Below are 26281 nucleotides of genomic sequence, written 5' to 3' on the forward strand. Positions count from 1 at the left end.
CTACCTGCTCCCCATCCCACCTCCTTGCTGTCACACCCACACAGCCAGGCCACAGTTTCTTTGCCTTCTTCACAGTGTTCCCCAACCACCCCAGCAGCTGCTTTTCCCTCGCTCCCTTCCCATTTTTGCACTGTCAGGACTTCACAGCTTTGTTGCTACTTCCCCAGTTGGTGTTTTCAACCAAAGACAAAGGTGGAATTGTAGCTAACACAAAATTGACAGAAAATGTTCTCAAGACTCACAGTTCATGTAGGCTTCACATCAGTTTTTAGATACCTCCTCAGCCCGTAGCCTCTGTGACATCCTCTAACAACAAGTTTCACTGGATAAACACTATAAACAGAAGTTTTGATGCCAGTTTTAAACAGTGTCCTGTGATTTCACTACATGACACAGGTTAAAGAGAAGCAAGTTGCTTTTTATAAACAGCATTTGCAAGTGCTGTATCATGAGAAGGAAAAAAAATTGTAATCACTCCAGAATATTTAAAAATAGAAATATTAGCTCATGGTAGCCTCTCTTTGAAATTTCTTTTGCTGAACTGATAACAGTCATTTTATTTTTAATAGAATAACTTAATAGAATAATGAGTAGAGTATTTAAATATAGAAATATTAGTTCATGATAGCCTCTATGTGAACTTTCTTTTGCTGAAGTGATAACTGTAATCTTATTTCTTAATAGAATAATTTTTCAACTTAAAGGATAATTTAAGATATTTTTTAATACAATCACAACTCTACTGTACTGGAACAGCATCACTCTCCTAAAATAGTTGCTTTTCAAATTACAGTAGTTTCCATGGACAAATCTTATGGAGCTTCTCTCTCTCTGTTTTCTTTCTGTAAAGGCTTTTGTCTCATAAACACCTATGTAAATTTATAGCATCATGTATATTAAGAAAGCTATATTGAGAAAGCAGAAAGAAAATCTACCTAACAGAAATGCTGAGTCATAGTTCTCCCTTTTTGCATCTCCTGCAGAGGTAAAGTTCAAGATGCTACAAATTCAAACCAAACATGATTCCAGTGGGGGACTTAAGGGTACACAGGGCTGCCAGCTGCCCCACCACAGGTGCCAATCTTTGAGATTTATGGTTGATAAATAAACAGTATTTACAGGAATAATTTAAGGTCTAATAGAGATAAATCACACCATCAACATAAAAGAAAAGGTTCTATGTGCTTGCAAAAGCCCATTTATGAAAGTGTATCTTATGATGAAGAATCAGCCCTGTGATTACTGCAATTACCTGAGCCAATATCTGTTCTCCTAGCTGTTAATTATTCTGATGGGTAGCAACAAGTAAAAGCCCACTTTCCTGTCAGTCCTGTTGTCTCTAAGTATAAAGAATACTTTTTAATTATTGTTAATGGTGCCAGTCATCATTTTCCACAGCATAACAGCTCATACTGACAGATTAATAATAGTTCATAATACTTCAGCATTTAAGTGCATAATCTATACATTGGTCATGTAACAAGTGTGGAGAAATTTCCTTCCGTTTATATTCCTATGTAAATCTAAATCAAAAATTTCTGTTTCCTTGAGGATTTTAATCAAAACCGCATTTATGTATGAAGCTGTTTTATGAGGTCTTTCTTAAAATCATGGCAGTTGATTCCCAATGCCTTCTTCTCACAGCACAGGAGTCTCACTGTTATATCTGACACCCCAGCACTTCCTAGCCAAATAATATGTCAGCAGTGGACAATGTCAGCATTTGGACTATTGCCTCAGAACTGCCAGAACTGTATGCTCCACAATCATCAATGGATATTTTGGGAGCTGTCAAAACAGAACTGGAAATGTTATAAAAGCATTTGCAAACTACCAGAACCACTGAGTATTTATTCACGTGTAAACTAGAGCAAGAGTAAGGGACAGAAGAGAGTCACCACGCAGAGGATGTTTGGGACTTGTTTCACTTTTCACTGAAGTGCTGTACCCTTAAGGAAGTAGGGAAAAGGGAAGAATATGGATTTTTTTCACACCAGTATATTGTATATCCACAATATTTCAGTGGTAGCTGATGAATTATTAAGACTGGCTGCTGAGGGGATGATGTGGGAGAGGAGGACTGTGGCAGGAGGGTGGAAAGGCAGCATGGCAGTTGGGTGTGGTGTGGTAGAGGCTGTGCCATGGGGCCGTGGGTGCCCAGCAGGGTGCAGGGCTCTGCTCTCTGGGCAAGCCACGCATGGCAGAGGAATGCAAGTGGAGATTGAGCTTTATGGTCATTGCAGTGCTTTACCACCCTAAGAAACAGCTCTGGCACAGTCATTTCTGGCACAGGCACTGGGTTGTGACTGGGGGATGGACCCCAGGAAGGAGGGATGGCTGACAATCCTCACTCACCCTCACAGCCAGACCAGAGCAGCAGCCCATGGCAGATAGCTGGGTCCTGTTGGGATGGGTGCTCATGACACCCACATGAATTCCAACTTCCATGGAATCCAGATTCACACTGCACATAGCCCCTGCCCAGGGTCCTTGTGCCCCTGCAAACACTTCCAACTGCAACCAGGAGTTCTACTTGCCCCCCAACTTCTTCCATGCTCTGGATCGATTCATAGCCCCCATTTCACTTGCTCTTCAATTTCTACCCTGTAGAGCTGTCCCTTAACAGGGTTTGTTGTACCTTCCTTTTTGTCTGAGTGATACCTTCCACCACAGAGTGCATTTCAGCCTTTGGAAAGCAACCCCCTCACAAGCAATGTTTAGCAACTGCTTTTAGATGCAGAGTGGGAGCTGAGATCTGTACATTCCCTGTCACCACAACAGGAGGCACTTGCTAGGGAGGGATGAAATCCCTAACGTTCTCCAGTGATTAGATACCAGATATTAGTGCTTAAGTGCTTGTGAAGAGCTCTTCAACAGAGAAGAGAGGATGGTAAGAAGGAAAATAATGTCACCTTTCCAACAACCTTCTCTATATTTGGACTCTGTCTTTTACAGAAGCTGAATCATAAACTACTTCTCTCTCTGACTGACGATTCAGAACATGCTAATAATACTATCTGCAGGTGATAATAGTGGATGACTAAATCAGAAAGCATGGAAGGTGCTAAAGAAGGCAGAGGCTATAAAAACTTTGTTTGCTATCACACTGTCAAGTGAATCCACAGAATGCGGAGTTCTGCTTTCTTGCCACATCCAAAACCAGAAAGGAAATGCTTAAAAGATTTGTGTGCATAATGGGCATGGGCCAAGTTTTCTCACAAAGGTCACTGGGACTGAAAGCCAGTGATTCTTTCTCACAAAAGAAAGACAAGAGAAGTGTGGACCTGGGACCTGGGTTCCCAGCCCTACACATGCACATATGGTAAAGAACTATAGCACCAAGGGTTGCAGCACAGGATGCCAGTCCCACCCAAACCATAATTTATCATTATTATTTATCTGTATTACTTGATCATCTCAGAGTCCCAGCTGGACACAAAACCTACATTACCCTCTCCATGAAAGCCTTACACTTTAGGGGGGCTTAGCTTGTAAATTAGGTTAGGGATAAGGAAACTTTTGGATGGGGCTCTGGAGGCTGTCTCTCCCTGAGTCATCCACCATCATTTTTTGGCCTCCTGTGGGCAAAATACTGTGTTTTCCTACCATGTGGGTGCACAGATGCTCCCACAACATGACAGGAATTACCTGCATTTTGGTCAGAGTAAGGGCATATCTGGTTTTATTACAGGATGTGCTCTCCAAAACACTGGGCTGTGCATGCAACTTTCATCACATACAATTGCTCATAAATATAGTCCATGATGGAGAATGATTGCACTTGGTCACACCATAGACACAGGTCAGCTGAGGCCAGGCCCTGGGACTCCTGTCAGGTATACAGGATACTGTAGGGAGGAAAAGGTTAACATGAAACACTCAGGAGTATGATGGCTTCAGGTGACTAGCAGCTGTATTTTGTCAAAGTTTTGGAAACATTGTGGCAGAAGAGGATATTAAGAAAGGATGTGATTTTTTTTAAATTATTTTGTATTTTAGGGCTTTTTTAGTTTCTTGGAGAAAATGGATGTCTAAAGACTGACAAAGCAAATATCAGACCTAAAACACAGAAAAAAGTTAATGGACACTTGGTGTAAGTTGTTTAAATATTTGGTTACAGGAAAGGAAATTTCAACTCACTGTCTTTCAATCTGAGTTCTTTCAAAAATCCTTATACTTTTGAGGCTGTGTTATGATGTAGGCCATTAAGAAATCCTGTATTTTTTCTTGATCAGTTCAGGTCATCCCTTAATTATATTAACTCCTTTCAGCCAGTGTTTTTCCTCTGTTTTTTTCCACTGCAAAAGTGTGTGTACTTATTGGTCCAGTACATCACCAAGACAGATGTCCATGCAGCATGAACTTTATTTATAAAGACATAAATGTCACACTTCCTTAAAAAAAGTTTAAATTAACTAATCAACATGTGAAAACCGAACAGTAATACTATTTACATAGGCCAATGCTCACCTTCCTTCACAAAACTTAAAGTGAATTCTCACTCTGAAACACAAACAATGAAATATAGAAGCACACTGATTGCCAGCAGTTTCCTTGTAGATAGCAATCCACATCTCTTACAGAATTCACAACTTGCAGAACTTACATTTCCTCTGTAAATTAACCTAAATTAGCTCTTTGGCACAGTCATATGGATGCCTGCATTTCAAGGCCAGTACTGTAACAGACTCAGCCACCCAATGGCATTTCATCTGTATAAAGCCAATGATCCCCTCATTGGTGTAGCCAGCAAGAAAGGCCTGCCCAAATATTAGATATCCTCTGACAGTGTCTATACTCATCCTTCCTACACCTTGACTGAGTGACATTAACACTGATTCCATAAAGACAAACAGGAAGTTGCAACTTAGACAGCATTCCCAAACACCGAGACAAGGACAGTGACCACTGATTTAACATTTACAGCGTACGAAATACCGCAATGCCCGGTGCTGTTCAAAAACACGGGTTTAGATTTTCACCTGAATTTCTCAGCATTGTAATCTCCATTTTCTCACTCCTTTGAAGCACCTTGGCAAGAAAATATCCCCAGAAAGTGTATTGGGAGTGTTTTAGAACCATTTCATAGGCTTTCCTGAGTGCACTTGCCTCAGCTTGAAGTCTACAGCCAGTCTACAATTTAGTCACAAAATATCACTGTTCTAGAAATAAATCACTTGCAGGTCAGTCCCATCATTTGATCTCTTCAGTTATTCAATTTAATATCAGTTTCAGGTTTAAATGTTCAGATCTCATTTTACCATCTTGTTAACTCTCTTCCTTATGCTAATAAAACCAGACATATAATTATCTTCTACTCCAACAGTCCTGCACGGTAAAACTATCCAGTGTGGCACTTATTCCAAAAATTAAAGCTTCAAATGAGTTCCTACTGTTAAGGAAATATACTTTACAAATCTTCATGTAAAAAGCCTACCTGGATCAATCAGAAGGAGTATACTACAGAACTGTACCAACTCTTGTTGCCCTATGCTGACTGTTTGATAAATAAGACTGGTAAACCAGAACCTGCTCCTAAATTTACATTTCCTATTTCTGGAATGTGCAAGTTCATTCTTTATGAACTTGCATGTGGTCTTCTTTGTCACAGAAGAAGTGCACTCATTGACCTATCTTCTGCTATGAAATGCTTTCCACCATTAAGTCTCTGTGTCTCTATCAGGAATTAGGGATGACTTCCATCAGAACATTAAATTGGAAAAGTCACTTCAATGTTTGTAAATATGATCTTAAGCTGTCTGAATAGATATCATTCTAATAAACAACTAAAAACAGTCCTGTTTCTGTTCAGAAAGCAGAGTTCCTCAAAAGTAATTTCATGAGGTGGTGGCAATTAGTGTCTTGTGTCATTCAGGAAATGTGTCTCTTTTCAATTAAATATGTCGTCCAGTCAGGAAGAAAAGGGGTCTGTCCTCTTTGGCGTTGGCAGTCTGGAATTCATCCCGCAGGCGGAACTGCCATTCGTCTTCCAGCTCCAGCCGGACGACAGTCTGGCGGAGAGAATTGCGATCCTGGCAAATCACACACAGCGTGGCACCTGGGCAAACAGTTCAAAAGAAACTCACGTGAGTATCCCCTTTGTTCTGAGATCACCCACCTCCCACCACCCTGCATGGAGAACTCCACTCCTTTCACATCAGGAGTTACAAATGGGCTTGGCAGAAAATTAAACCGCTCATGTAGGACTTGAGAGCTGTGTTCAGCTGCCTATTTGTCAGGATCTTCTTGTGTTACTTGAGGTACCTCATAATCGCCTAGTAAACAGGACTAGAAGCACTTTCCATGATCCTTAGGGTAGGAAAAGTAAAACTGGCAGGTCTAAGGAGGTCATGATGGGTCCTGACAGCAAACCAGATAAAAGCCCTACATCCATTCCTGTTGTAGGCCTCCTGATCATTACCTTTGTTGCGTGAAACCCTCACTCAGCAAAACCCACACGGCAATCACTGTGATGGCTGACTAAGCTCTTTGTGCTTTGCTGCCCAGAAATGGTCTAAACATGTCTTTAAAACTAATCACAGATTTTAGTGGCTTTTGGATTGGTAAACTCATGTGCTGGCAAGAAAGAATCTGGTCTATGTGGCTGCAGACACAAGCAAACCCAGAATGCCAAACTAAAAAAAATGATACTTCAGTAACCAATGCCAACTGTCCTGTCTGGCATGCTGATAACCACTTTAATTTGCATGCATGGCTTCTGAGAAAAGTCCTCCTTTAAGAGAAAACAATTACCTCACCAGTATACAGTAATCTAAATGAGAGATGGTGAGGTAAGTGGTAATGCCCGAGACAAAAACAATCCTGTGAATATAATAAAAAGAAACAAGACAGAAAGTCACATGGTGTTTAATTCTTATGTGACGGGTTAGAAAATCAAACAGACTGCCAGGGGAGATGGAGAAATCCCAAAGCAAACACACATTATGCTACATGATATAAAAATTGACTGGTTAATGCAAAATGAGACTGACTGGTAGCCTCTGTTTTAACTGCGAGGAAGAACACAGCAGTTTATAACAACTCTGTCAGTTTCATGAGGCACTAACCACAGTGCTCTTCTCCCAGTGACAGTTATAGCTGAGAAACAAAGCCCCAGAGCACCAAATACCTAAGATAGCAGCAGGAGGATCCAAAGGAAGTTTGCAATGTGACTGCAACACAAGTGGAAGTTAGTTGTCTCCGCTGCTGCAGAGCATCATAAAGTTCACATGGAGAAACTGGGTATCAGGAATAAATCTTAAATGAGCCAGTTTCTATTTCTAAAAACAGGAAATAGATTTTGATAAAGGCTTGTCAATCACCTATCTTCTACTGAAATTTAGAAAAGCTGCAAGAACACAGTAGGTAAATGCTTCATGCGTAAATCTTCAACACTCAGTTTTCAAACAGAGTAAGGAGTTGTGCGCATACTTTAGGCAGGATGATATGGATCCAACATTCCTTCCCATTTAGAAATCTGCAGAACTTATAGCGCTGCTATATACCAGTTTACTACAGTGCAGAGCCAGCATGATTAAGCATCAAAGTTGGGAAGGACATATAGAGATGAATGTGAATACATGCATATATGTATAAATGCACATATATTAAATCAAAATAATAGATTTAAAACACAGATAAAATAGATTTTCCCCATATTCTCGGAGACCATGTCACCTAATTCTTTGTAATAAAATTATTGCAGCTCACCTTTAAGAAAATGAAACTTCTTCAAAAAGCTAGCCACAACAAAGGAGTCACAGAGGTACAGCAGGAGACCACTGAATGTCAAACCAGAGGAACTGATATTCAGAGAATGAGGCCGAGAACTCACGTAGCAAACTGCAATCTGATTGGGAGACAGTGGAAAAAATTTAACATTAGAGCTCCCATATGAAGCTTCCAGTATCTGCACTTGATTCAAATTCAGACTTTCTTTCCAGCTCCAAATATTGTTAGCTTTATAGTTCCTTCCAAAACATAGCACTACTTATCAACAATATACATAAGCACAATTCATAATTATGTACTATTATTATTATTAGGTTTAGATGTGATAGAGTTTGAAAGCTACAGTAACAATAGCTCCCCACTACCATAATGCTGTGACCTGTCCAGCACATTTTATTTATATGTGAGTAAATACAATAACTCTACAGTTAGACACGAAAAGAACCCTTAGAAATTCCAAATTTCATTTACATTATGATTACTCAAGTCAGTAGAGTTATTCATATAGGTGAATTTATGGGGTTTCCTCTTGCCTAATTTGTTTTTATGGCTACTCCTGAAATCCACTAGGAACGGGAATATTTACAGGACTCTTTCAGGATTTATAAATTCAGATTTAGGGAATCTTCCATACACGGCTTTGTTTCAAAAGTGCCACTGTACTACTTGGCTGGGATACATCCTCATCTGGCATGGATCAGCATGATTGAGTGGAGGAGGAAGGCTGAACCTCTGCAACTAAGACTCTGTACCAGTATACCTATTCCATATTCCTTCAATCCTGCTGTATCATATTACAGTTCAGGCAGCAATTCCAGAATGAAATTGAAATAATTTCATTTGCTGAATGGGTTAGAGCTGAAAGGATGCAATGGATGAAGACAGTAACAGTACAATGCCCTCCCACAAAAAGCTTGTTTTTCCAAACATGGTGGAAACAAAAGCCTAAGAACTCGAAATGTTGTGGGAGCAGCATACATGGGAAGTTATTACAGAGCTCTTTGGAAGAGAAGTTCAGTAAACCCAGAAAGACTGAATTTCATTTGGTATTCAGTGAAGAAATAAAAACAGTCCTATTTTATTATGCAGGGTGCCCCGACAAAGGAAATGATTGGCATCTGACTCTATTGATTCAGAAGGCTGAGCAATTGTTTTATTAAACTATAAATTACATTAATAGTATATTATAACTATACTAAAGAGATACTATACTGTACTATACTATACAAAGATACATACTAAAGGAAAACCTGTGACTGTCTCCAGACAGCCAGGACACAGCTTTGACCTAATAGACCAATTAATATAAACAACCATCACTAGAATCTAATTACTAAATCTCTTCAGGTAAACAATCTTCCTTACACATTCCACATGTGCAAAAACAATAAGAGCAGAGAATAGAGATAAGAATTGTTTTCTCTTTCTCTGAGGTTCCTCACTGCGATTTCCAGGAAAAACCTGAGAGAGAAAATTATGCCTCTTTCTGTTCAAAGAATGTAAATACCACGCAGTCCCTCTCTCCTGAACCACACCACCCTAGTACCAAGTTTCTATTGACATATTTGAGTTGAATTATGACCTTGGCTTTAGATCCAGACTTATCAGAGAGAGCCAATAGCTCCTGAGACCTAATGTCAGCATCTCCCATTCCCGCTGCTTGTCTAGTATTTGATTCTCTGCCTCAGCTTATCAGTCTGAAGTGAACTAAAACATCTGTATATTTGAAGTGCTTTCTAAGGGTTATCTAGTATTTGTAAAACCCTCTTGTGGAAGAAATTTTCTGTAGGAAGAGCCAAATTATAGCAGATTGAGAAAACACTTCACAGACTATATTAGTATTTAGGACAATTCTGGGATTTCTCTCCATGTACTTTAGTTGAAGCCTCTGACAATATCTCTATGGGACTAAGAATTCAATTTTAACATTATAGTAATGTACCTCATTCTTCAAAGGAATACATCAATAACCCATCCAAAACAGAGCCTACGCATTTCTAGGTCTACTTGGAAATTGTTTTGTTCAGTACCTGGGGTCCTAAGTTAAGGTAACAGTCCACAGACAGCACTGGATGGCTATAATTCTTCAGTGAGAGAGGGAAGAACCGATGGCTGTGGTACTGGAGATACTTTTCAAGGAGCAACTGAGCAGGTGCTGCCAAGAAGGTGTGCTTGCTGTCAGGAGCACAAATGTACTGAGCAGGGGAGATTGAAACTGAATTGTCAGATACCTGTGAGAAAAAATATTTCTTGTACAGATCAATCTTAATCAATCAAGCTGTACATGTGTGAATTCTGGTTTGTACGAAATACATCTCTACCCTACAAATCAAAGTTTTACATAAGAAGAAAAGTTATTCAGCAAGAAATATCTGCTACCAAAACAGTTTCAGTTTCATAAAATTATATTTGTGTTTATAGTCTTTGAGGTTTCTTCTTTGAACTCAAAATACTCCTACCTATGAAGTCACATGGAGTCGAGCAATTCTATAGCTGTTGATAAAATCCACATAGTGAATGGTTATGGATTGCAAAGAAACACTTTATGTGTTTTTTCGAAATCTTGAAGGAAAACTATTAAGGAAAGTTGTATTTATGACAAGAATATTGTGAATTTCAGAAAAAAAATACTGAAAAAAGCCCCACATGGCAGACATACCCCATTACTATCAACAGATGATGCACCAAAATACCTCAGGTCTCCTAGTTAAAAAAGACAAGAAAGGAAAACAGAATTTTAACAACAGTGCAACAAAGGTCCTAGTTCCCACCTTAGACTTTATGTGGAAGGATCGTTGTCCTCCAACAGCAATTTGCTTTTTCATGACACTGAAGTGGTTGAACCGACAGATGAGGAGGCCAGCACTGTGGACACGCAAGTTGAAGTCAACATCATCACATGTAAATCTGGAAAAAAAAATCACAGCAGGTCAGAGGAATGTTCCTCATCACACACTGACAAATACAAGCACTCAGAGCCTTTGATCAGCACCACAGAAATGACAGGTATCAAACATACTGACCCTCTACCAGTGCCTATCAGTCAGGGAAAGGAGATTCAGCTTTCTAGTAATAAACTAGGCTAGCATCAGTTTGAAAAGATCAGAATGAGGGAGGAAAGTGCTTAGGGAGGGAAAGGATCAAAAGCATAAAGTGGAAAGGCAGTAAACTGCTAAGGAAAACACCCAGGAGTTAAAACATTTTTTTGCCTTTTCCTACAATAATGGAGTCATAAGAAATTGCTACATACATTACTATCCCAAATACAGTCAAGGAAATTAATTCCTTTGACTTCCAAGGAAAGGGATGAAGCCTTACATTTGATTTATCAAATGCACAGAAGTATCTGACTACTCATTTTCCCCTCAGAATATGAATAGCTAGCAATTTTTTCAATGTTCCTCTACAGAACTAATGTAATTTTATTTTAGAAATGAAAATTATTTGAAGGCAAGGAGTCTTTATACAAGAGAACTGCTGAGACACAGGAAAAGATTAAGCAGAATGAGGCCAAACATCCCTGAGCTAAATTTGACCCATTTAAAAAATATGAGGGAACAGAATAAAAGGTAAACTCCTAAAGCTGACTAAATTCAAATACTCTGATCTCTGGAAAATTCAGGATCAGTTCTTCAATTTGAATATATTTCTTACAAAGGAAATAAGATGATGTACAGAACCATTGGACTGACATCGAGGGCTTGAGTTTAAGCTAACTGAGCAACCAGTGCAACAGTCAACACCAGTGAGAAACATGGCATTCAGTAAATTTTTCAAGTTTTCTCTTTGATCTTAGCAATATCTACATGGTCATTTGATATCCCTGACTGTCGCTGCCTCTGGGTTTTAAAATGTACCTTTTTCCTTGCCCATGCTTGTAATGCCATACAATACTTCACAGTCAGCAGTACCCACACAGGAACCACGAATCTCATGTGGTTCAAAGACAGAGGCAGGAAATGGGTGGTGTGATGTGGCATTCCTGACATTTTAACATTGCTGCTTGTACTCATATAATTTTGCTTTATTATCATTGTCTCCATTTGCCCTTCATACATAATGCTTCATAAGGTAACACACTTAGCCTGGGAGCACAGTTCTCTACTAGGAGATACACAGGGGCCAATTTGTTCTTTTAAGATGCCAGACCTGGTGACAATAGAAATATAGAACATCTGTTTATTCAGAGAATAATGAATGCAGAATGCTTCCCTGCAGTTATAAGTAAGCTTGGGCCTCAAAAGATATTTTCCTGAGTTAGCAGAATTCTTCCGAAAAGCACTGTGACTGTTCAGTTACCCAAGTGTAACTTAGAGCCATTTTAATTACCTGGGCTATCCTGCACAGCTTACAGAAAGCCACACATTTCATGTCATACCTGCCAGCCCCACATGGATGTCTTCCATATTCTAAGGCACTGAAAGACCAGTTTTAGACAAGTGAATCCCACCTCTAGTGATATATATACACTTCATTCTGTTGTTATAAATGCATGTCCCTCAGAAATGGGAGGAAACCCACAGTTTACTTCACACAGATCAGTGAAATTCTGTGAGACTATGAACCTAGTGAATACAGTTCTGTCAACTGTGGTAATGCTGTGCATTACAAAACTAAAATCTGATATATCCTCCTAAGTGGCACAATAACTGAAAAAGTGGGATTTCTGAGATAGCTGAATGTGAGAAACATTCACCAATGTGAACAAGACTTATTTATTCTTTTCTTCTGATTGTCCTGATGAGCACACATGTGGTATGCTGCAGTGTTGTGCTACTAAGGGTAAAATGCCCAGATATATATATCTGAATGAGATTTGGTTATGCACCATTCATGCATACATCCCTGTTGCCTTTGGAAGGGAGAACAGTTAGGCAGACAAGAAGGGAAGTACATTATTTACCAAAGGCCACTTGGAGTAGACCAATACTGCAGATTACACTGCTGTCTATGTCTATCCTGTTGCTTTGTTATCACTATTTTATTTGGAACTATAGAAATTAATGTCTTTTTCCAACTTCTGGCAGCCTGGGAAGGATTTGAATCACCAGTAAGAAAACAAGACCTGTTTGTATGCCATTCACAACTTCCCTAAAAAATCAAAAGCTTTGTTTAAGCTTTCTTTGTTTTTGTAAAAAACCCTTTACTGATTCATCACCTCTGCTGAAAAGTGCTACTGATTCACTTACCTGTTCTGATTGTACTGTACATTCTGTGTCAGATCCACATTCAGCATAATGAAGTCATGCACGTGGCAGCAGGAGAATGGTTCCTTGATCTCAGCACTGTTTGTTTTACTGGACCATTTCCTCATTCCAATTAGGGCATAATGAGTGACATTGGGAGTTGCTTCAATGTGTTGCAGAATTTGCTTCAGGGAAACATTCCTTTCAGTCCATGTATAGTCACTACAATAATTATGAAAATGTGTTAATTTTAAAATATGTAGAGAACATTCAGAATCTCTTTCCACTGAAGAGCAATTCTTAACAGTTGGAAGTTGTTATGACTTTCAGGTAGATAACTTCAGTGTTGTCTTACTTTACTGTATTTTTTTGTCTCTCACTATAGTTAAAATTAACTAGTACTTATGTGGTGGGGACTGGTATGACAGATCTATAATTTAGTCTACATCTCTCAAAATATTCACTCAGATATGTGAACTTTTAAAGTTACCTAGATATTATTCCAATGAATCTTGAAGAGTTGCTGACTTGTGCCATAACTTAAGCACAAAGTATTAAGATCCTCCTAGCCCATCCCTAGAGTCCATAAATCTCAGTTTTCATTGAGTGTCATTCTCTCTGCAAGTTAGCTGTAAATTCTGCATAATCTGTTCATGGAATAGATAAAAATATCTAGCACAAACAATATTCTGAAGCAATGAAAACAAAAGTGCTAGTTCAGGGATTTGGGGAGCTCATAAAGGAGACACACAGACTGGGACTGACAAAAGAGCCAAAGGAAATCAGTTACACAACTTGAACAGAACTTAGCTTAGCTTCATTTAGCTTCCCTAGAAATATCTGGTGAAAAATGGACATGTGAATGTCCATGTTGTTCAGTGTGTCAGGGAGTGTTTACAGGGTCTGAAATCTGCAGTCCAAGTAACTCTAGCTTGAACAGCAATGGCTGCAGGGCACAAAAATCCTCAGGGGACAGGACACTACATGCTATGCAAAGACAGATACCTAGGAAAGTGCTCTCCTCGGGCAAATATAATTCTCTGCTTGTACAGGGTAGAAGTTGTAGTGTAGCAAACATAATTTCAAAATTACATGCAGAGAAAGGTTAAAAGAGATCAGATGAAAAAGCATATATTACACTATTTACCTTTTCCTGTCTCCTGAACAATCAACTTCTACTGCATTCCACATAACACAGGAGTCATCTGAAATGACAATGAAAGGCCAAATATCCTGGGGTTTTATCCCCAGCTCTTCCTGCCGATTCCGTTCAAGCTCCAGGTTATGATAAGACAACTCTTTAATCAGGAAGTGTGCAGCACCTGAAACCATGGGCATAAATCACCAGATTAAAAATAGGGTCAGAAACTGTTTGCTTTTAACTCAGAAGCCTTTTAAAGTGAATATTTTTGCAGACAAGGGCATAAATCACTCTGAAGATTTTAGCCCCACCACCACCCAGAGGCAACTTGCTTTGTCACTTGCCAAGCAAGTGACTTAAAGAACCACATTGGGAAGGATGAAAAATGAGGCCTGACTTCTGTGGTAAAGATTTTCTAGTATCTTAAGGGTTTAGTGACTACTTCTTTTCATGTGACAATATTTGTGTTCATTAGCATTTCTTAGTGCAAAGAGTTAGAGATGCTGACTGACCAGCTTTCCAGTGAATGACACTGGAAATTGTCCCTGATGATCTACTTTAAATGTTTGTCACTACTGCTGTATATAAGGCGTTCCAGCAGCACAAGAAAAGGGTTGAATATTTCACAGATGTTATATTAGCAGAACCTTCCTGAGGGATGTATCCAACCAGAGCATCACTGCCCATGCAAGTAGCATGCAACTTATTTCCACAAGGAAACAGAGTCAGTAACTCCATCTGAGCTTTAACACCCTCAGCTTCTTTCAAAGACAATAGAAGAGTTGAGTATTTCTAGAGTGCAACTCATTGAGCTTGTTCTACATGTCCAGGTTTAAGAGAAGTGTATCTTCAGCTGCGACACATTGTCTTCAGAGGGAATCCAGATGACCAGATCAGACATCCTAGCTGCAAGCTGTGGGTCTACGTTGCACTGTCAAATAACAACACCTAAGGACCCAAGCTGTGTGTCCACATTTTTTAGAACCTCTTGTTACACTTACCTACTCCTGCACTGTTGAAAATGCTTGGAAGAACGAGCATGATGTGGTTGGGCCAATACTTCTTATATATGGCCATTTCATACTCCTTGACAACTAAAACATGCAAATGACTGGCTCCATCCATTGCATGATATAAATTGAAAAGTCCATGTTCATGACGGCCAGTGGTGGGAGTGAAAGTGGGGCTTTTTATGTAATCTTCACTCTGTAGGTAAAAAGAAGTGTGAGCTTCTGTATTAATCTGGACAGAAAAAGGAGAAATAGATTCTTCAGGAGAATAATTCAGATCCACTAACACTAGACAAACTGACACATTTTAAACTTCCTTGACAGGAAAATAAACAACTTTTATAAGAATTGGAAAAAAGAAAACTGTCATTTAGTTTAATTGACCAATGAGAGTGTGGTGGGATGGACAGGACTGCTAACCTTGGCCTGCCAAGGGCAGAGGTACCTTGAGGATAGATCTGCAAGAGGATTTAGGACTCCATATGATATAGGACTGCAAGAAACACCTTACTCCAAAACTACAGCACAACTCTTCTGACTGGAGCAAGGGAATAGAAAAAGAAGTAAAGGGAGAATAGTCTTTAAATGTCAAAGCCTCAACCAGGCCAGTGGCAGAAGCAAGAAAAGAATCCACAAGGACCCAGTGCACAGCTCTGACCATGTAGCCAAGCACAAGTTTACTCGGTGAGGGAGAGCAGGAGATGTCATTCTTACATTGCTGTTGTGTTGCTGTCTTGGTTCTTCTATTTAAAACTTGAACTGGAGGGTGATATTGATTTGTTAGTGTTTATTGGAAGCAGCTTATTTTCTCTAGGATAGAAGTGCTATACTGCTTACTGCTGTTCCACAAATTGCTTCAATACTCCAAGCAATGTGGCCTGAGCAAGGCACAGCTTCACCTCAGGCGTGGGCATCAGGAATCTCTGTAAAGGTCAACATCTCTGCACCAGTGCGGCCTCACTTTGAATATTCTGTGCAGTTTTGGACACCACAATACAAGAAAAACATTAGACTATTAGAGAGTGTCCAAAGGAGGGCAGCAAAGATGGTGAAGAGCCGTGAGGGGAAGCTGTGTGAGGAGTAGCTGAGGTCACTTTTTCTGTTCAGCCTGGAGGAAACTGAGAGGAAACCTCACTGCAGTTACAACTTCCTAATGAAGGGAAGAGGAGGGGTAGGCACTGATCTCTTTGTGGTGAGCAGGGACAGGACCTGAGGGAATGGCCTGAAGTTGTGTCAGAGGTGGTTTAGGTTGGATATCAGGAAAATATTCTTAACCAGAGGGTGGTTGGGCACTGGAACAGGCTCCCCTAGGGAAGTGGTCACAGCACCAGCCTGACAGAGCTGAAGAAGTGTTTGGACAGTGCTCTCACGCACGTGGTGGGACTCCTGGGGATGGTGCAGTGCAGGGCCAGCAGTTGGACTCAATGATCTTTGTGGGTCCCTTCCAACTCATTTATTCTGTGGTCAGAGCCTGTCAAATAGATATCTTTCTACAAGGATGACATGTAATTGTTTATACAGTCTTGAAACCATGACTAAGATTCTTTGAAAGCATTATTTTAATATGAAAGTAACTAAGCATTTATGCAGCATAAAACAGGATATTCCACTGCTTTTTCTCTACAGAAAAAAATGCTTCCTCTTACTAAAGGTGTGATAAATGAAATCATATCTTTGAGTTTCTTTGCAGAAACTATTCTCATTTTAACATCTTAAACTCATAACCAAAGACCTTTTGTCACAGATAAGACTGTTTATACCAAAGGGTCAACCTTGACTATGACCAAAAGATAGAGCTTTTTGGTGTCTCAAAAATTTTTTTCACTTATCCCTTTCTGGGAGAAAATATAAGCTTAGCATAAGGACATCTTCATTGTCTCTTGATAGTAGGAACAGTAGTATAGAGAATACTAATTCAACAAATTTTGACATTGGTGGTGTCTCTCTCCTATACATGGCCATAAATATAAATAAAAATATCCAGCTACCTTATCTGTGACTAGCGGTAGCCTCATACTTTCCAACTGTCTTCCTGGTTGGCTAAAGACAAAATGATGCTCCTTGGATTTTGGAATGATAAAATGCAGCTGTATTTCTTCTCCCAGCATAGAATAGGAAAAGGCAAATGCATGCAGAGTTGACTCATAAATCTAAGGATGGGAAAAAATATGATAATTCCAGTTAAAGTCAAACCACAAGGTCTCAGTGTAGTTTATATACATTTACAACATTGCTAAACAGATTACAGGCACTTACTGTATGACACTAGATCTAACTTCATTATTCACAAGTGTTAAGCAATATTCCCTAGGCTAGAGCTTACACTAAAAATATAAGATTAAAGAGTTCCCTCTTTTGAAACTGTTGTTTCAGTTTCATCTTGCAGATGGTACCAATACTTACAGGCCCCTCCTGGCTTTCAGTAATACTGGCACATAAAAAACAGTATTTGCATTGCTGATACTTTCTTCCTCACATTAAAACAGGCAAGAAATTAGAGGGTTATTCTGAGTACAAGCAAGTTGTATACCACACATAGACTACTCTGTGCTGGACTACACCTGTATCAGAAGTAGCACCTGTTGCTGTTACTCAGGTGCAAACTTTTCCACTTAAGCAAAGCCCAGTGGAAATCTTACGGGGAAAGTAGTTTTAACTGGTAGTACACATGCAAATCACAACACTGAATAAACTAGTGTAAATCACACAAGGGTTGGTCCTCTGAGCTCCCCAAACTGCAGCCTGGTCAAGGCAGGCAAACCTCAAGAAATAACAAAATCTGTAAATCGGCTGTATGTGTACACACAGACAACTTCTAAGCCAGTTAAATTCAGTGGATGTACACAAACTGTGTACAGCTTCTGATCTGCAGAGTAACACCTGGAAAACCTTACCTGGTACCTGGGATTGAAGCCCATGTACTGATGACACTGCTCGCAGTGATGGTAGGTGTTGTACGCTGCATACTTGGACAATCTCATCCTGGTTGTTTGACGGCAGGTGTACATATCTTCCTGTCTCCTGCTCATTGATCTGTCTGCTAAGAAAAGAAACAAATTAAATGCAACATATATTCAAGGATAGAATGTATTCTCTTGTGACAGACTGTTTCTGTCACTGAAAGCAGCTTCTAGGAAAATGGCAATATAAAACACGTACAAAACAAACCATGAATTCATTCTGGGAATAGTATATTTTATAAATTACTATGTACAGCAAAGAGAACTTCAAGGAATTATCTACAAATTCATGATTATGGTAATTCACTACAGATTTCACATAAGGCTGAGATGTAAGCAATGCCTGATCATTAAAATTTTCATTGTTGCTATTATTGCTAGAATGTTTACAAAAGCAATAAATAGTAATAAAGAGCCTTATGACATTTGCCATTCTGTGACAGACATCACAGTAGATTATGTGAAATTAATTTGGCAATTTAGTGATGTTGATCCTTCATGTATATCTATATTTTTCAAAGGATCCTCTTTGTGAGAGACTGAGGGAAGATGAGGTATATTTTCTGCTGAAAGGGACTTTGTTATTTAATCTTCCACTCCAAATTTTAGCATCAGATCAGGCTGCTCAAAGCTTTTCCTTGTCATGTTAATTTTCAAAAATCACCAAGAGTGGAGCTTTCATAATCTCTCTGGGCAACCTGCTCCATGGTTTGACTACTTTTTATTCTGCAAATATTTTTCATATGATCTAATTGTAATTTTTCCATATTGCAACTTGTGTCTGTTGTCTCTTGTCCTTATGCTGTGTATCTATAATAGTTTTTTTCTATAAATTCCCATTAGGAAATTGAAGACAGCATTCAGATGCACCTGCTAGACATCCCTAGATGAAACAAACTCAATTCACTCCAATTTTCTCCACATCTTGGTGGCTCCTCACTGGCCTCACTTCTCGATGTCAACATCTTTGTCATATTGGGAAGCCAAAAACTTGACAGAATACCCAGATGTGGCCTGAGAGTTGCCATCACAGAAGAATAGTCACTTCCCTCGACTTGTTGCTAGGTTATTAGTAAGCCATTGACCCAGTGGAGAACTGGTGACTCCTGTTCAGTTGTTGTCAACCAGCACCATCAAGTCACCTTTATCAAAGCTGCTGTCTCTAGAGCTGGCCCCAAACTTGTACAGCTGAATAATGTTATTCTATCCCAAGTGCAAGAGGCACACTGGATGAACTGTTCAACAGGGTCGTGTTCCTGAGGCTCCACTTCTCCAGCCTGCCAAGGCCTTTCTGAACAGCAGGGTTTCCTCCATGCCACCCACTCCCATGGACCTGTGTATGTCCAGCTGGCTAATTCAGAGCACTAATTCACACAGCAATACTCCACGAATCTAGGTCTGGGCATGTTCGTCTCATGCTTTCCAAACCTAACCTAAAACCTAAAAAATAAACCTACAGATACTTTTAAGTACAAAGCTAACTTTATGCAGATAAATCATTGCATTGCTGCAGAGCAAGAGAATGCTACTTTATAAAATCATTCAAATGCACAAATTTATTGTGGAATTAGAGCTTTTTAAATGAAAGACTATCCATATAATATTCCTTAAGTAATTTATAAGGGTGATACTCTGGTATTTCATCTGGAAAACCTGAAATCTTTTTTCACTATTACTTAATCAAAAGCAATTCTGATATTTTAATTCTGCTTAAAAGTTTAACAGGATTCTTACATTAAAAACAAATAAATACATAGATGTGTACTACTCAGGATTTTAAAAATTCTAACCTTCACTGTCTATAGTCTGAAGCTTTGAACAAATCAGACTTGCATCTTCATATTTTGGATCATGGATGGTGTAGTCAAAGGGCGTCTTCTTAAATGACTCCAAATCTGGCCACAAATCTCCAGGCTGATGGTAGTATTGATCAGATTCTTCTTTTATGTCTATGACATATTGAAAAATAAGAATTCAGAATTTTTAAAGCTCTTTATATTACTATAGATGGTTTTGCTCTACCTATTATTCCTGCTTAATTTTTTCTTTCATTAGTCTGATGACACAATATCATGCACCACGGTAAACTTTTGCAGAAATGAACCTTGCACTTCAATGCAACTCTACCTTTTAAAAATTATCTTCATGTCCTGTCTGACAGAAATACATCTGAAAATACAGAGTAATACACTGTAAATAAAGCAAGTTTGGATTAAATTAGCTATTAGGGAGCACAAACTTCCTTCCCTCAGGTAATCTTGTGTAATAAGAAAATATGACATTGCTTTTCAGGGTATAAATCTGACAAAATTTCAATCATTCCTTTTATGTGCTTTACCACAGAAGTTTATTCCAATTCTACAGTGAAGACCAATGGCTGGAGATCATTTAATATACATAAATGCTGTCGATCTCTTTCCACAAAAAACAGAGGTATGTTCTTTGCTTAAATTCTAAATAATTAATAAAATAATAAAATATTCTTAAGTATCAGTTGAAGATCACAGAAAATTATTCTTACACTATTTATATAATGTAAAGCAATTGCAAAGGTGAATAGGATAGAATACGCATAGAATATGACAACTATATTTCAATTTAGCAAAACAATTGTCTCCAGAATATTTTTATATCAGGAACTTACTAATGTTGATTTCTTCCTCATCATAAACATCCACTTCTGTCAGTCTAATCAGCATTCGGGACAAAATACTGAGGAACTGCAGATAGGCACCCGTTTTCCCTATCTGTAAACATATAAATTAGAAAAAAAAAAAAAGAGTAAAATTTTGCTTTTCACCATGTTAGTTTTCCACATATCTGGAAATTGTAGCTGTGGTGAAACTGAATATTAATATTCAGGACTTTGATATCTTCATTAGTTGTATATTCTTTGGCATAAATTAAAAGCATAATGTTCAACAGTTTTATTCTCTCTATGCAGGAGCCTAGCTGGAAAACATATTTTATAACAGAAGTCTAATTACAGGCCCAGAGACAAGAATTTTCTCTCCTGATGTTATAGGTTCTACACGGGCAATGAACATTTAAAAATCACATAAGCTCATAAAATTTACAAAGAACCCTCGAATTACAAGATAACTGAAGAATTATCCCAAGCCTTTTATTTCCACATGTTTTACCAGTACACTGCCTGCTACTGAAGTTCAGTCACTCTCCTGAGGAGTAAAAGCGGCAACACATCCCTGGGAGAGCTCCTGCTGGCCACTTCCACTCCTGAAGGACATGGTAATGTCCTGTTCCACCTCTCATGCTGAAAATAGAATATTTCCCTTCCAGTCTTTTAAAATTACCTTTTAAAAGTCCATTTTAAAATTATCTTAAAATATAACTTTCTCCTTTCTTTTTCATCCCATCAACACAGTGTATAAATTTTCCCTTCACTACACCAAGAGTATTGCTGGAAGGTGTAAGCCACAGCCAGTGATTTACTCAATGTTTGTTCTGTCTTTCACACGTAGTTTGCTGATGATAACATCAAGTAAATAAGGCCATGTCTAAGCAGGCAGCTTTAAAAACCATGATTGTGTGTGTGTGAGCTGTACAGGGGAGGTTAACACACAGATCAGTTACAAGACACTGGACAGCAACTGTCTGACTTCACAAAGTGGCATCAGATTTTGGATTAGGTCTATATTATTACTGAATTGAAAATCCAGCTTCACATCCATTGCTGCTAGGATATGTCAGAAGCATTGGGTGTTGGAATTGCTAAAAAGAGTATTTAAGTTACTGTTTTCCATCTATGACAAGAAAAATTTTAATTTTCTCTCAGCACTTGAGGAAGGGAGGCTTTAAATTCAAAGCAAGAGACATTTGTTTTGGTCAAAGCTCATTATCTGTTGTTTTTCATATCAGACTGTAGTTTGAACAGTTGCTTGCAAAGGGTGGATAAGGGTCTCATGATCCCTGTTCTCTGTTGAGAATCAAATGTCAGCACACAACTCTGTCATCCTGGAATAACACAGAAAAAAAAAGTGACTTAGAATAGAGGAAATGACAGCATGGACTATAGTCAGCCCATGGACTAGATGTTTCTAACTCCCAGTTTTGTTTTTTATGTAAAATCCATTGAAACTAATGAGAATTTTTCCTCTGACCCTGGAACAAGGTTCTAAACTTGGTAGCAATGGCTACTCATTGAGAAGCTAAAACAAAACCATCTTATTTTCCCACATCTGAGGCAAACAAAGAAAATACTTTCATTTGTTTTCTTCATGTCTGAGATTACCTCTTTATTCTCTTATGAACATACTGTTTTAAACTGCCTCTAATCATCTTTTCATTAAACACAGGGTAGCCTGACATATTAACAGTTTCCTAATTTCAAACAAGAGATCATTTATCAAAAGCACATCTGTCTCCTTGGTATTAGATATCTATATAAAAATTAATTATTAATCTGTTTGAAATATATACTTGGAATTGTCAACAGAACAACACGCTGAAAACCTTACTTTTTGATATGCATTAAAATCTTATTCTATCAAACTCATATATTTTTCTTTCCTTGGGGGTCCAGTCTTTGCCAATGGCTTTTTACAATGTGTGTGGGAGTGATGAGGCTACTGCTCCATGGTGCTGGGATGAAAAGCATCAATCACCAGGCTCAAGTGTACACAAAACTGTAGGGTCATGAGACAAAAATGCTGGAAAGCACAGGATGACAAGTGCTACACCACTAATCTAATGCATACACTTAGGCCATGGCATGCATCAGATCTTACCCAATCTCTAGCTGTCACATTAAAAGATTCCAATTCAGTATTATTGAGTTTTATGAGCTGTTAGATATGAGCAATGCTGTATGTAAAAAGCTGTTGGGAACTTTCAGGAATACCTCCATGTTATTAGAATGTTTCCCTGCCAGAGAATGGGCTGAGCACATGCAGCATTCATAGTTGGACTCCATTCACTAGCACATTTGCCTGTATTTACTGCTCAAGAAATGAACTGGTGAAAGAGAGAACAGCTTTTTCAGGTCATTTTGAGATTTTCAAAAAGAAAATGAGAAATGAATGGCATCTCATTTACAATCAGCATTTATTCCAGAAGGGAAGAATCTTGAACAAGTGGACTTGTAACATCCCCAGATAGCTAAATGCACCTCTAAAATTAATTGTACTGTTTTATAAGTGTACCATCTCCAGGCAAAATGGAATAGCACAGAGACTTTTTCTTTGTTTGAAAATAAAATTTGAAAATAAACTGAATAACAATCGGAAACCACAACTTCTACATCTTCTCATCTCACCCTGTCTGTCACTACCCCTTTTTATAAGAGTTTGTGCTCTGTAAGTAGCTACAAAGAGATCCTGCAAGCAGGGTATGCACACCTCTGAAGCATAATGCTCTGCATAAGGGGATCCTGCCCATCCCCTATCTCCAATAAACAGGAGATCTGAAAAGAAAATTTAAAGTGCATACCCAATTGGTCTGCAACTTTACATGGCTTTAGGGAAGCCAAGCACAATGCCGTACTGATCCCAACTAGTGACTCTGGGCTAAGCATGACATACTAATAATGACAACAAGTGGTAAGGAAGTACTCTGAGCAAGGTGTTTTTCCCCATAGCCTGTCTTTGCTCTGGATACCAAAGTTACAAACAGATTAAAAGACTGAAGAAACCTAGAACTGGCCGGTATTTTTACAATTTCTGAAACAAAATGTACATGAGAGGGACCACTATGACAAACAGCTCTGCTTTCCAGAAAAAAGGCTCCTCAAACATGTGGCAGTGCTCAGCGCTTTGTAAGACAAGGCACCTGGGAGGGCAATATTCACAAATAATGGAAGTATTACTCTAATTTGTTCCTGTCTAGCTGACTTTGGAAGTCAGAAGTCTGAAGAATCAGACTTGGAAGAAGAAAATCCCAGAAGACTAAGAAATGAAAATCTCAAATCTTGTGAAAACTGATGATAACTAGGGAATTTGGGCCTGATGAGATTTAGGGGTTTCTATTGTCATCCTTAGTGCCAGGGATGCTAATACTAAGAATATGCTTACTCTGCAGCTCTTCATTCATGAAGAGTGTAGCTGTAGCAAGAGGAAGGAATATGAATTCAAATTCTTTCCTGAAGAAAATTTGACATATATATGAAGGTCTAGTGTTTGTATCAAAGACATATATTACCAAAGAGAAGCGGAAAACTCGCCAAAGATTTTGACCACTGAAATCTGCTTGCCATAGATATCAAGGATAGGGTGCAAACAACCAAGAATCTGAGAGCATTCCAGTGAGATAAACTGCATGTGTCCCTCCATGCATCCATGAAATTACATTCAAAAGTGCTGTTGTAGAAGGTGTAACAGTAATGAGCTTCCTTTTTTAACTTGTTCCAGATGCTGGACACCAGGACCATTAGAAGTATTTTATTATTCTTACATGTTGGTATAAAGCATCATCTGATTTCAGGCCTCACATTTGGAGAAATATGGCAAAAGGAGAAATTATTCCATAAGGCTTTTCTATTCTAATTTCCAGGTAAGACAGTTCTTCACATATCATGACAGTTGTTTTCAAACTATGGCCTGTGAATCAATGATGATTTGCAGAAAACATGCTGATGATCCACAGACAGTTGGTCAAATGTTGATGGCTCTTCTCCATCTGTTTCCACGTGCTACATTCTTCTAAAATACAGCTAATAATAGATAAATATTTCCCTAATATTTTTCTTATATAAGCTGAATGGTATATACACTCATTGTAATGAGTTTTTAATAGAGTAATAAAATGGGCAGCACTTTTCTTCTTCAGGAAGTGTCTTAAGACATGCTTGCTCCATTCCCTGGATGTGGTGCCACAGGACTGAGCTGTGCTCACCAGCAGCTTCCACACTTCAGGAAAATGCCAGTTCTAAATTGTAAAATCCAGTTAAAAAACTGAACATTTGAAACCCTGATTTGTAGTTTGGGGAACTTTAAGATGAATGTTCTAAAGAAAAAATACTTGAGAGAATTTAGAATTCCATATAGGCATTTGCATGGGGGTACCCGGAAAGAGATGTTGAGCCGTGTGTACAATACATATTGCTCATGGTGATGTATATTAAATTATACTCACTAACCAATGGCTTCACTTTGATCATGGGAGCTAATTACAGATAAACTAGTCCATACCTATCCAGTTTTTGCTGCATTTCCTAAAGCCTATTGTAAAATAAGACATTTATTGCCTTCTAATGTACATAACTGTCCTTGTAAAAATGTGTCAAGTCTTCCAGCAAAATATTTTGACCAGTACATAGAGTAAAATATCTCCATGAGAGAAGGGTGAGCATATTTTGTTACTAATTTCCCTGACAGTGAGAATTGTCATTTTGATTCTCTGATGTTTTCTTCCTCTGTTGATTTCGTATTTTTAGTTTTAACCAGAAAATTGCTTCCTGATTTAAATTTTAGTAAAGGAATCACTGCCTGATAAAGAAAACAAGTAATTACTAATTTTTGGGAAGGTACTACTCTGGCAGTCTTTTACTTTGGCTGAGATGTAAGCAACATTTAGATATGAGCTGTCTAATAATTGTTTTCATTTCTGCTTATACTTCTTGATGCAATAAGTATTAAGTCCATGTGAAATGTTAATATTATCAAAAATAATGAACAAAACCAACTTCAGGAAGGAAAATTATTTCTTCTCAAAAGAGAAGGGTAATTCTAATTTCTGCATAATTTATTGCTACTATTCCCTTCAAAAACACTGGATTGTTATACCTTAAATTAACCCATATACTTTTAAAGCAGTTTGTTTGGTTTATGGGTGTTTTAAGTACTTTGGGAGGTTAAAATAGTAAAGGTAGAAAAGTTGCTGGATTTTTCCATGAAGATAGAAATGAATTAAGAGAATTCCATGAAATAATAAATGGTAAATTCTATTAAATTAATATATAATCCTACATTTTTTAATTTAGGAAGAAGATATGATACTCCTGATTTGATGAACATGAATTTGTTCTGCGTGAAACAGGTATATTCTTCAGAAAGAACTGAGGAATATAAAATGAATAAACAAATAAAAAGCATCCTTTAGAGACTAATCCAACTGTAGGACCTGATACAACACTAGGAAATAACCTGCATTGTGAAGACAGCTGAAAAAGAGATGGAGTTTCAAGTAAAAGAATTGTTACCAGGGCTGAAATTCACAGCTGTACAGAGAGTGAACAGCATCCTATTCCATACTTGGTAAGAAACCAGAGAGATTTGATAGTGAAAAGTGGGCTGACAA

At 38.3% G+C, this 26281-nt stretch overlaps 1 protein-coding gene across 6 annotated transcripts in view; it reads right to left on the reverse strand.

Moving 5' to 3' along the window:
* Nucleotides 1-4245: 4245 nt before the first annotated feature.
* GREB1 (growth regulating estrogen receptor binding 1) overlaps nucleotides 4246-26281 on the reverse strand; it is an 87841-nt gene continuing 65805 nt past the window's right edge. For 3 of the 6 annotated variants that reach the window (XM_030946336.1, XM_030946333.1, XM_030946331.1), the window contains exons 23-33: nucleotides 20673-20775; nucleotides 19819-19977; nucleotides 17963-18108; nucleotides 17057-17218; nucleotides 15060-15264; nucleotides 14065-14239; nucleotides 12921-13139; nucleotides 10503-10638; nucleotides 9762-9980; nucleotides 7711-7849; nucleotides 4246-6058 (exon numbers count right to left, since the gene is read on the reverse strand). In XM_030946336.1, the coding sequence (XP_030802196.1) occupies nucleotides 5895-6058; nucleotides 7711-7849; nucleotides 9762-9980; nucleotides 10503-10638; nucleotides 12921-13139; nucleotides 14065-14239; nucleotides 15060-15264; nucleotides 17057-17218; nucleotides 17963-18108; nucleotides 19819-19977; nucleotides 20673-20775 (1827 nt within the window). In that variant the 3' untranslated portion in view covers nucleotides 4246-5894. The remainder of the gene's footprint in view (nucleotides 6059-7710; nucleotides 7850-9761; nucleotides 9981-10502; nucleotides 10639-12920; nucleotides 13140-14064; nucleotides 14240-15059; nucleotides 15265-17056; nucleotides 17219-17962; nucleotides 18109-19818; nucleotides 19978-20672; nucleotides 20776-26281) is intronic. The other 3 variants (XM_030946332.1, XM_030946334.1, XM_030946335.1) reach the window with 3 other exon arrangements.

This window comes from Camarhynchus parvulus, chromosome 3 (genome assembly GCF_901933205.1).
Source record: "Camarhynchus parvulus chromosome 3, STF_HiC, whole genome shotgun sequence".
In the NCBI taxonomy this organism is placed as follows: domain Eukaryota; kingdom Metazoa; phylum Chordata; class Aves; order Passeriformes; family Thraupidae; genus Camarhynchus; species Camarhynchus parvulus.